We start from the raw sequence: 12,045 nt of genomic DNA on the forward strand, positions 1-12,045 counted from the left end.
CTTTTGAACAATGAAAGGGTCACCCCCCAAATAATAAGAAATCCGCCTATAACTTTACAGCTGGTCCTCCATATGTGTGGTTGGTTGAATCTGGATTCAGCCAGCTATGGATTTCGTAGTACTGTAGTATGCATCTATTGAAAAGAACCCCACATACATGTGAACCTAGGCAGCTCAAACCCGTTATTCAAGGGACAACTATAGTTTTTTCTAAGCATGTTCTCGTTGACAGCAAGAAGGAAAGGCATTACTGATTTAAAAAAATATACATTTGTATTAATTCTCCCATAAAATTTGAGAGCTGGTTGTGGTATAATTGCTAACAAAAATTATACTGAAAGAAAAGGTCATCTTTGCAAGTCAGTGGGTTTATAATTAGTTCACAAGAACGGTGCCTTTAAATACCTAATTAACTAAAGGCCAAGTCCTCATCTAGGCAAACCATCTCTCTATCCTTTTTTCTCTGGAGAGTGGAGGTGGTAGCCTTTCCCTTCCACCTGCAGTCCTCCCAGGAAATATTTCAAAGTCTGCCTGCTTCACTGTGTCTATGCCAACCTACAGAGGGTTGTTTTGCTACAGCGATCACCAAAGCTACTTGCCTTGAAAGCAAATGGCGATGCATTAAGTTGCATTTGCTTTCCCATAAAAATAGATTGACATAATTTGATCTTCTTTCCAATTTAAAAGGACATGAAAATAGTCTGCTGAATGAGGGCACATGCAGTAATATGTACTTGAGTTGAGCACATCACTAATATCAGCAGAAAGGTAACGACTAATCAGCTTAACTGCTTTGCCCATGAGAAGAAAATAAAAAAACTTAACTCTTGCTGGATAGAAGCTCATTGTCTAAATTAAGGTTAGTTAACTCTTTAGTCTTTTTTACATTTCAAGTTCTCCCATTAGAATGTCCATGAAAAAATGTTATCAGAATGCTAATCCCAATTCTTAGGTCTCCTGGAGGCACACAGGGTCTTCCCATTAGCAACAAAAGTGTGACGTTGCCTACCTATCTGGTAGTGTTTGAGAGATTTCCCAAATAACTGAGAGAAACGAACTTTCATCACAGAGTTCAAATATTTAATGACAAAATTAGAGTTTGCTGTATTAGTGAATCACAGAGCAGGTGTTACTTGTCTCTGAAAGGAACAAAAATGATATTTGACATCTTAGGGAACTTCTGAAGAATTAATAACTGTACAACAGACATCAGCAGTGCCACAATTCTAAAATTTAAAAGCGAAACCTATCTTTAATATCCTTTATTGAGGGCATTCTGTAAATATTTTTACATAAATGCATAACCTTTGTTAGCCACAAAAGTAGTATTAAGACAGATTTCACTGTAATTTTAAGTCTAACACATAATCTTTATTTTTTCAGAGCTTAAAAAAGTTAACTACTGATCTTGTTACATTTTACAAATACCTTCAATATGAAACATTAACCTGAATCACTGTCTACTTCCTGTACACAGGTACCTAATAGTACTAGGGAAGAATACTACAGCTACATTCCAGGAAGAAGTGAGAACACTGGGAAGTCTCTTTTCTTTACGAGTTGTCAATACAATTTAAGAAATCCTTCACTGAAATGTAGTATTTCCAAAACTCAGTAGTGAGGTGCAGAAATGAAACAAAGAAATTAAATGTATTTTAGCAAGCCACTGAATTGGTCCCAAATAATGTGAGTCATTTTAGCAATTTTCTCTAGGTTAGATTGTATTAATATTTTGTATTGAAGCACCTTCTACAAAAGGATAGCAAAGAACCTCATGTACGTCATCACAGGACTCGCTCCTGTGCAAGAAGTCAGGAGGTCCGGGAGGGACTGGGGTTGCTGTTTGGCCTCTTCTGTGGGCAGAGGCCTAGGTAGTAGGACTTGGACACAGGGAGGTCAAGGACATGACCACAGTCTGGAAGCAAATCCATAGAGGAAGGTAAAAACAATGCAGACAGGCTTTCTTCAAATCCCGGATATTTCCAAGAAGACTTAAGTCTAAAAGGATAAGCAGAGAGTGAGGAAAGAGGGCAAGATGTGGAGTACTTATATTTATGAAGAGTAACTATCACAAGTCTACCGGAGAGGGAAAAATCTCAAATTTCACGGTATGCTCATGACCTCACCCTCTGCTACTCTAGAAGCAGCTTCACAAACACTGATGTTAGATACGTGGCGACAAATCGAGTTTGGCTGATTGTCGGGGCGTTTTAGACTTACCACTTCAATTATTTACACCAACTATCTGTCTGAAGCTAGAATCCACTTTGGGAAGATGAATACATCTGTGTGTGTGCGCGCGCGCACGTGCATCTTCTATACTGAGGCCTGCAAAGAAAACCTGTGTGGCGTGAGATTTTCAGCTTTTCTTAGAAATTGTAAATGCTTCTAATTGTACTCACCAGACAGCAAGTTCCTTGCTGCTTTAAACTTTTAAGACACCAAAAGAAAAGTACAAAATATTAGAGTACATTTATATAGTTTACCCGATAAATTTTACAGAGAGTTTTCTTGAACTGGATCATTTCCCTAAGAGGATTCAGAAATTTTGTCTCTGGCAAATCCCATCTCCCTTTTGACACATAGTGACTAAGATCATTTTCCCCCACAATAGCCCAATTTTCTATCTCCCTGGGAATGCTTTTATCAGGAGAACTTAAGCTATTTAGATCAGCATAAATAATCCCAAAGTCATCATATGCTGCTGTGTAAGAGCCTGCAATACACATGGCCTCAATGGGTAGGAAGGAATAGAAAGGGGTCCTGAAGATCCAGGCAGCTTAAAAAAATCAGTGCATCGCAGCGGGAGGCTGAGCATATGTATCTGGGATGTACAGCTTGCCTCCTTGTTTCAGGACGACAAAGCACAGCTTTTCTATTTAGCATTTTAACCTTCTAAGAAACCAAACTCCCAGACTGAAAATCCAGGCCTGTGTTGAGTGACACAAGATCAGGAGCTGTATGAACCAACCCCATTCAGTCTGACTGCAATGTAAAGGCTTCATGACTGTACTGTTTTATGTCAGACCAGGCAAGTTGCAATTGCCATGAAATGCAATTTGTCAAGAAACCCACACTTTAAATTAGATTAATAGCAATAACAACATCAAAACCTCCAAAAATCAGATACCAAGAACCGAAGGCCATTTCCCAAGGACATCATGAAGGCGTCTCTAAACAGGCATGACTTCGTAAAAAGAGAAAAAAGATTTAAAATGTAGTATCTTTTCACATTATCCTTTACACAGACCTTTATCTGGACAAATCAATTCTTGATAAAAATCCAAGCTCTTTTCAAGACCGGCTACCGTAATCTGGGACAGTGACAAAGAAACATTCATGAATGCACAGAGGTTTTTAAATGGGCTTTTCCTTAGGTCTTTCATCTCAAAATTTTATCCTTTATACGGTAATTCTAAATAATCAGCCTGGAAACAAGTAATGGAAGAATTTAAACTGTAGCTCAGAAAGTAGATTTCTATCTGTGACTCTGATTTGTTTTTTTGAATGCTGGTGATGGCTCATGCAAAAAGTTCCTACACAAAAAGCAAAATCTAAGACTGCTGTTTCCCCTGATAAATCCAATTGTTTTTCTAATACAGATTTGTGTGTCAGGATTTAGAATCTTAACCTTCAAATTAAGAGTACCTAAGAGACTGAGTGAAGCCAATCACTGCTTGACTTTTATTTCCAACCAGGAACAATAACATCTGACGTCACCACATTAAAATGTCTTCCTGCTTAATATCAGGAAAAAAATACAGTTTAGACCTAGCTCAATATATCATTTGGTCCGAATTTCATATTCAAACTACCAAAAAAAAAAACGAGAAAGCCTTAAAGAGGAAACACATACAGACACACGCATACACACAGTGGGAAAAAAATGAAGCTGATGCTTGCAGCATTTCTTAGCAAGATTATTAGGGAAACGTATAAACACAACACCTTTTCTCTCATATTAACATCTGTAAAGGAAAAATAACCTAAATGTCCACATTTGGGGAAAAAAAAGCAAGCGGAGGTCCAGAATTCTTGTAAAAACTGCTGAACAAACTTCATTTTCTCTTCAGAGGTCACCAGGAGAGGCAGTTTCTCAGCATTTGTGCTTCATGGCAAGCTAAGGAGAGAAAGGGACACAAGTAAGATGTTATCAGCAGTGGGGAGGGTTCCTTTGCTGCTCCTTCCCCACATCCGCGATGAGAAGCGACACCAAGATCCTTCTTGCTGAGGCAGATCACCATTACAGTGCACAGTGGCCCTTAGTACATGTGCAGCGTGTCCCTAAACGGTCCACGGAGCACTGCATTTGTCACTCGTCCTTCCAGTGTTGTTGTTGGTGTACGTGTCCAGGTCAGGGAGCGTGCTACGTGATGTTCCTTCATGCCACTGAAGGAGCAAATGGAAGAGCCAAAGTAGAGGCAGAATGAGTGACCTACCCTAGAAACAAAGGCCTCTGGGCTCCCAGGGTACTAGTTATCCAGGAAGACCAACACTCTCCAAATGTATTTACTGACATCTCGTAAAGTATTAAAAATCACCAACTGTAGAGAAACAAACAAGCTGCAATAATCCACGTAATATCCTGGACATTCAACCAGGTCCAAAGCACTTGACAATTAGACTGTTTTACCAACCAGGACTGAACAATATACCAAATTCAGACCTTGACTTACTGCTCTCACTGGTATTTGAAAAATGTGGTTTATTGAAATGTTAGATCTGTATAAATGGGAACACCAAATACCACTGTATCATTCAGTAGCTTCCCAAGCCCAGCTGGAGCCCATGATAATATATTTAAGGAAATGTATGCAGGTACAAAACATAAGATTAATCTGACATTGCTTTCCTTAGCCAGATCCCTTCCAAGGAGCCCATATACTGACGTGAAGCAGAAGCAGGGTTGAGGCTGAATTGTGATCCCTCATGTGTCTAGAGTCTGGTATTAGGGACTAGTCCCTGAGACTGGGGCTGGAGTTACTGGGGGTAGTCATGTCGCTAAATTAATCTCTACTTGGGCAGCGTCAGCTGGAAGAGCTCCAGGTGCCTGTACCTGGTGAAGCCAGCCTAAGTGAATACCCCCAAGGACCTTTTGCAGTGCTGATGCCACCAGCCAGTCAGCTGTCAGATGGTGTTTGTGAAGCCCTGAGTGTGTCCAGGCTGCTGTGCTCAGTGCTGTGGGTGTCAGATGGTGTTTGTGAAGCCCTGAGTGTGTCCAGGCTGCTGTGCTCAGTGCTGTGGGTTTTTGCCAAGAAGGTTAACTCCTGAACTCGAAGAGTTTACAGTCCGGGAAACATGGTGGGTGGAAATGGCAGAGCCAGGGCTCTCTCTCAGATCCGTCCCACTCCCTGGCCACACTCTGAGCCCCTCCACTGTATGGCCTCCGCTTCTTGCTCTGTCTCTAGTTTCAATACATTATTTAGCGATGTGGACCATTCAAATCAACACAGAGCTGTTAAGCGTTGTGCATAATGAATACCCAGCATAAATATTTGATCAGTGCTGCTGTCCTGTTATTCGCTCAGCTGTTAACCTTCAGCTAATGGGCTTTGCCAATTTACCCACAGTCATTAATCCTCAGCAGCAGTCGTGTTGCTTCTCACACCAGACCCTGGTTACCTCTCCGGTACAGCTGGGACTGGCACTAAGGGGAGCCCCAGCCGGGCGGGCCCGTGCCAGTTCAGCTTTGCAGAAGTACATATGGATTGGACATTTTGCCATTTGAGGTATTTTTGCGTAAAGGCGCATCATTTCCACGCTACCTCTTTTTGTTCTGTTTTTTCTTTAACTTCCTGGGAGTTAGAAGCTTTAGAATATGGAAGGCACGATGCTGTTGCTTCCCTGCTACAAATCTGCTGTATGACCTTGAGCTCGAAGTCACAATTGCCCCGTACCTCGGTTTCCTCATGTCTATAAATATCATCTCCAACTCAAATGCTTATGGATTAATGTAGATGTCAGAGTTCCTACAGAAGAGAAGTTAAAAACTTCCTTTTGCTATATTTTTGTTTTCTTAATGTTTCATGGAAAGCTTTCCCTTTCAAAGCTGTGTAAATGACACCATCTAAATAATAATAACAACAATAATAGAAAAAAACAACAATAATAGAAAAAGTTGTTACTCATACAGGGGGTATTTTTTAAGAGGCCTGGACTCTTGAGGTCCCTTCTAGCTCAGACCCACAGGGAGTAGATGACCATGGTAGGGACAGAGGCAGCATTCCCTGCCAGTGAGGGAAATGCCACTCACCACTCCCTCCCCTACAAACGTGCGCTTGTGCAGAACAGGGCAGATCACGGTTCTTTTCCGTGGGAAATACACAGCATCTGAGGATGCCTAGGTGTGGGTATCCCTCTCGCCTGCTGACTCACCAGCCAACGCAGGCGTCAAAGCACTGCACACACTGCACTGCTGCACTTTCTGAAGCAGAGGAGAGTGAGCAGGCCTGCTTTGTGGCTGAGCTTGACTTCCCTAAGGTCTGAGACTGTACCAAGCTCATAGTTCAGGAAGGAACCACGCTTCCCAAGCCAGGCTGAACACAGCCGGGGGAGAGGGGTTGCAGACACATTTCCATTGGCTCTGCAGGAGTCAAGCGCCCACATGTCTTGATGGCAGGCTCCTACAAAGGTGATCCACTCACTAATGTACCCGGGTCGCTGTAGGAGTCCTGGGAAAATCGAGAAAGCCACAGATAGCCTCTTCTGTTGCAGTCCAGAAGGTGTGCCCTACTCTCCAGCTGAGGTTGCATGCTCTTGTTCAACCAGGGAGCCCAGAGGAACTGTCACCCAGCACTGCCTTTCTCTGTCAGGGCTCTAACAAGTGCACTGTGTCTCGACGTCTAAACACAGCCCACTCTTCATGAGTCAACAGAGCCATGTTTGGGGAGGCAGTGGTGGAAGGCCTGGGTTCCATCTCTGAACTCTCTCCTCACCAGTAGGCCTGGTAGGGGCTTGGCCAGTGAAATGACATCTTCACAGACAGCCTACACTAGTGGGACAAATCAGGAGTCCTGGTCCCTGGGAAAATAGCCACCCCTTTATCTCAAGAGGTCAGCCTCCTCCTGAGGAATCCTGCCCATGCTGGTGATTCATAAGCACACATCCCAGACGTGCAGTTTTAGAAAACTGCAAGTCTGGTTATTATTGTTTCTCTCTCCCACTCCCTCAAACACAGTAAGAGACACTAGCAGCCCCTCCCCCCCAACCCTTACGGCACCCACAGGAGCGGAAGCCAGAGTAAGTGGAGACTGCCCCCTGCCGCGTCCATCTCTAGGGAAATAGGTAACTGGCTGGTACCGACCCTCCCAGTGGTCAAAGCCAGAGACCCCTGTGCCTTTGGTGGCCTAATCAGTTTCTGTTCTGACAGGTCCTGTTTGCAAGGGCTGCTCTGTGTTTAGAAAGTATCAGCATTCAGCAGGAGGCCCTCCCACCCCCCTTTGGAGGGCACAAAATCTTCACCACCAGTCCCTCCCCACCCCTGTGCTGGGATCCTCAGTCACATTTCTCCAACCCTCTACAGTGCTCATTACGTGATGGATTGGAGCAGGCTCAGCAGAAACCATTTTTTTTTTTATTTTTTTTATTTTTTATTTTATTTTTTTTTTTAGCAGAAACCATTTTTATGGAAACAATTGTAACTAATATTAACTGAGGTTTATATGCACCAAGTATTTTTTTTTTTTTTTTTTTGCGGTACGCGGGCCTCTCACTGTTGTGGCCTCTCCCGTTGCGGAGCACAGGCTCCGGACGCGCAGGCCCAGCGGCCATGGCTCACAGGCCCAGCTTCTCCGCGGCATGTGGGATCTTCCCCGACCGGGGCACGAACCCGTGTCCCCTGCATCGGCAGGCGGACCCTCAACCACTGCGCCACCAGGGAAGCCCTGCACCAAGTATTGTACTAACCAATTTATAGGTTTGAATGCATTCAATTCTCTCAACACCCTAGGAGAAAGGTACTATTATTAGTTAGCCCTATTTTACTGATGAGGAAACTGGGGCTTAGAGAAATTAAGCCCCTGCCCAAGGTCATGGAGTTGCTAAATCAAACACAAGATGTTAACTACCATACCATACTGTCTTCCCAACTACCTAGCAAACTTGGCCACAGTATCAGGGAAACAGGGTGACCAGGGCCAAGAATTCTGGCCATCTGGTTAGGTTATCCAACCCAGTGTTTGTATGACCTCCTCTGGGGCGGACAGTGACATGGATGACCTCCAGGTATTGTCTACTCCGCATTAGGAAGAATGATTTCACAGACTTCCTTGGTAACCTGGTTCATGGCCTAATCATTAATCTAAACTCTTATTTTAGCAGAATGTCAGTGCACCATTGAGTGCTCTATTCTGTATAACAAGACACGAAAGAGAATTGCTGCAGTATCGCCCTTCCCAGACTTGAAGACAATTAAAAAATAATTCCTGTAGTCTTCTCTTCTCCAAATCAACACTTTAAATGTTCCCCCAGACTTCCACTGCCCATCCGCCTTTTAAATCACTACAGTTGCTGTTGCTATATATGAAGTTGGGTAGGAATTCTAACATCTCCACTCCATCATTATTTCTATATCACAAAGGCTGCAGAAGGGACGAGGGGAACCACAATTCTGAGCTTGTTCCCTCTGTGACAGCCGCAGCAGGACAGGCTCTGGCCCCCAGCAGGGCTGCCTGCATTTTCAGCCAGGTTTGAACTCCAAATGGGCCCCTAAGGCAGCAGTACAGTAAGACACTGTCATGATAGGGAATTGATGACACAACGAGACAGGTCTGTGCAAAGGGGATGCAGGAAGGGCAGGCTAGATGCACCCACTCAGATCTGGATCTGCAGTCGGGCCTGGGCTTAAGCCTCGGGAAGGGGCCGGCCTGGCTGACCTGGGGAGATTGTCCATTCTTGGTTCCTCAGCAAAAGCGGGGTTTTCTTTTGAAGCACATTAATTTTTCCCCCAAAGGTCACCTGAAAAGCCTATCTTGAAAGGCCAGATCATGAGGCTGACATGCCAACAATTATCAGCAAAAGTTGTTTCTGGAAACCTAAATTCAAAATCACTAGCCAGAAAGGAGCTGCCCTTTGATCCAAAGTACAAGAACAGTAATAAATCCTCTTTTATCACCTGACCAACAGGGCTTCTCTTTCCTTTGGTTTGTGACTGCCTTAGATAGCTGGCTGCCAATAAAAACTCCCCCTTCCCCTCCAGAAAGGCACATTTTCAGTGCATGTGTACACCTGAGGCATGTGGAAAACACCATTCTCTGGACCCAGAGGCAGGTGGGAATTTTGCAGGCAGCTCTGCACTAGTCAGGTCAGCCTTAGGAGGTCCAAGGCCCCTCCACAGGGGAAACTAGCCCTGAGACTAGAATTTGCTTTTTTGTATAGTAAAGAGATAAGAACACAGGATGCGAGGCTCATGACAGCATGGAAAAGTAAGCACGAGAGCCCACAGTCCTCTTTCAAGCACTGGCTAACAGAGGAGGGATATTCTTACACCTGTCCTGCCCCTACCCCCATCCTGTTCCCAGAAATGGGAGCCTTAAACTTCTGGGTAGGAAGTAAAGATGGTCCACATTTCCCAAAGATACGGGGTCAGAGACAGGGATGAAGACAGCAGAAACGAGATAACCAAAGAAACAGGTCCAAGAAGAAATCTTCCCAACTCCGGTACTTACTAAGTAGCAGAAGGAAACTGTAATACAGAGGCCAAAAAAAAAATAAAAAAAGGCTTGACTTTGTCCCTCCCACCTGGGAAACATACTGAAATAAAGTTTTGGGCACCAAAGCTCCCTGACAACCCAGAGCTGAGCCCTCGGCCGCGCTGCGGGACCCACCTTGTGTGCAGTTTCTGCAAACTGCTGGGCGCTGTTCTTCATGTCTTCCGTCTTCTCCTCTGCGCGGCCTAAGCGCTCCCCACGCTCGTTCAAGGCCTGGCTCGCTTTCTGCACTGCACTGGTCACGCTGTCGGCCGCTGAATGGAGGATGCTGTTTCCTGAAAGGGGACAGGAAGAGCATCAGAAGCTGGCTCGGCTGACCTACAGTGACACCCCCACCCAGGGTGAGCACCCCGAAAAAGCAAGGTGGGTCAGACTCTGGAAAGGCCTTGAGTGTCTAGGAAACAAGCCGACTTCTCTTCTGACTTGGTCTGACTGACTCGCTCTTAGGAAGAATACCCACTGACCGTAGGACCTGGGCAAGTGCTGAAGGCTTCTTCCGCAGCCCCATCACTGACAGCACTCATTTCCGTTCTGCCGGCATTCTGTTTGGTGAGGCTCAGAAGAGCGGGGCCCATCTGAATTTAGGACTTGGCTTGCAAAGGTAGATGGGAACCCTGACAAGTCCATAGAATTAGGCAAGTTCAGTGAGACATATCTGGATCATATGAGCATTTCCTCTTGACCTGGGGTTTAGATGGATAACCACAGGAAAACTGGGAGTACAGAACTCCAGATATGATGCTCTGTATTCCTTTCAACTGTTCCCTTCCATTTTACCCCTTCACCCCTATATGCACAGCCCCACGTAAGAAGCTGTGGATCAGTCTCAAAGTTCAGAGGAGAGATGTCAGTTCCCAACCTTGAATCCCGAGCCATGGCCTGGTTGGTTGGTCCTCTTTGCCTCTGATCTCAAGTATATGAAATATGGGGCCTCAGCACTGTACTTAGCCAGCAGGTAAAAAAACAGTGACAGAAACCTGTCCTAGAAGGAACTTGGCACTCCCAGATTCATGAATGATGATACTGAGAAAGTTGAAAACCATCACATTTCAAATGGTTATGCATTCGTGACATCCCAGGTACCAGGACTGGAAAAGAGATCCAACAGTGACGAACTGGCAGGTGCGTAACCCATGGAGACCTAGAAACTTGCCAGATGACAACCAAAGGAGATTTATAGCTGTATTTTGTTAATGCTGAGTGCAAGATAGTTAAATGGCATTTTATACAATAGCTTTGTGTCTCTGAATACGTTTTTATTACATCATTTAACTTTACCTGGGAGGGATGCATCTAGCCACAGACAGCTTTTAATAGAAACGTAATTTCCACTGGTCTCAGCTGCAAAGGCTTCCTCATTTCTCCTCTGTGGGAACAGTCTGTGGTTTGTGGAAAAGGATCTCAGGCAAAGAAAGTGCCTGCCCCAGAGGAAGCACTTTGTAAATTGTTTTCCATTTTTCTTCTTTAGGGGTGGATTTCAAGGGCTTCCACTCTGCACTAAGGGGAGGAGAATGGAGTTAGCTTACTATTACTCAGCTGCATCAACCACTACTGGAGCCAAGATAAGTCAGCACAGATTAACAGAGGAGATGTGGCTCTGGAGAAACTGGCTGAATGCAAGGGCTGGAATGGAAGGTCTGTCTCGGTCTTCAGAACAGATTTAGGAGGAGAAATCTGGGTTCCCATTTGCTTTCATATCATGGTTATGATTATAGCCTATCACCACTGCTTAATATTTGAATAGCATTTTGCAATCATAAAGCATCTTTACAAATATTGTCTCATTTGATTTTCACAGAAATTCTACTGAGAAGACTGAGACTAGGTGAGGTTCAGGGCTTCCGCAAGATCATGTCACTAGGGAAGTGACATAGCTAGCACTGGAACCTGGTTTCCCAATGCCTTTTCCTTATTCTGTACCTTCCTCTCTGCAGGTGCGGCGTTGGTCATGGAAAGCAATCACTATGACAGAATTGTGAGAACACCAGCATAGATAGGTTTTGACGGGTTATTTCCCAAGGTAATGCCTGTTTCTGTCCTAAAGAAACCTATTCCTCTTGGTAAATGAAGAGTTATTGCCTAAGCTGCATTGCAAGCCAGGTGCTCCCAAGAAGGAACAGGCCAATGGGAAAGAATAAGACAGTGAAGGGACTGAAGGTGCAGAGGAGTTGGGGGAGGGCACAAGAAAATCTCCCCTTCCTGCTTCCTTCCACATGCCCACAGCTTAGCCGCCAGAGGCCAGAGAAAAGATGGGGCAGGGTACCTGCAACTCCACAGCCAGGAACAGCTGCATTAAACCAAAGGGATTTTAGAATTAGTTATCATAAAATCAAGAGGG

General features: G+C 44.6%; 1 protein-coding gene across 3 annotated transcripts in view; it reads right to left on the reverse strand.

Moving 5' to 3' along the window:
* Window positions 1-1,063: 1,063 nt before the first annotated feature.
* The window catches only part of STXBP6 (syntaxin binding protein 6), a 246,731-nt gene continuing 235,749 nt past the window's right edge, over window positions 1,064-12,045 (reverse strand). For all 3 annotated transcript variants that reach the window (XM_027110969.1, XM_027110968.1, XM_027110970.1), the window contains 2 exons: window positions 9,825-9,982; window positions 1,064-4,120 (listed from right to left, as the gene is read on the reverse strand). In XM_027110969.1, the coding sequence (XP_026966770.1) occupies window positions 4,097-4,120; window positions 9,825-9,982 (182 nt within the window). In that variant the 3' untranslated portion in view covers window positions 1,064-4,096. The remainder of the gene's footprint in view (window positions 4,121-9,824; window positions 9,983-12,045) is intronic.

This window comes from Aethalodelphis obliquidens, unplaced genomic scaffold, assembly GCF_003676395.1.
Source record: "Aethalodelphis obliquidens isolate GAN/ISIS:26980383/991018 unplaced genomic scaffold, ASM367639v1 scaffold10, whole genome shotgun sequence".
Lineage (NCBI taxonomy): Eukaryota > Metazoa > Chordata > Mammalia > Artiodactyla > Delphinidae > Aethalodelphis > Aethalodelphis obliquidens.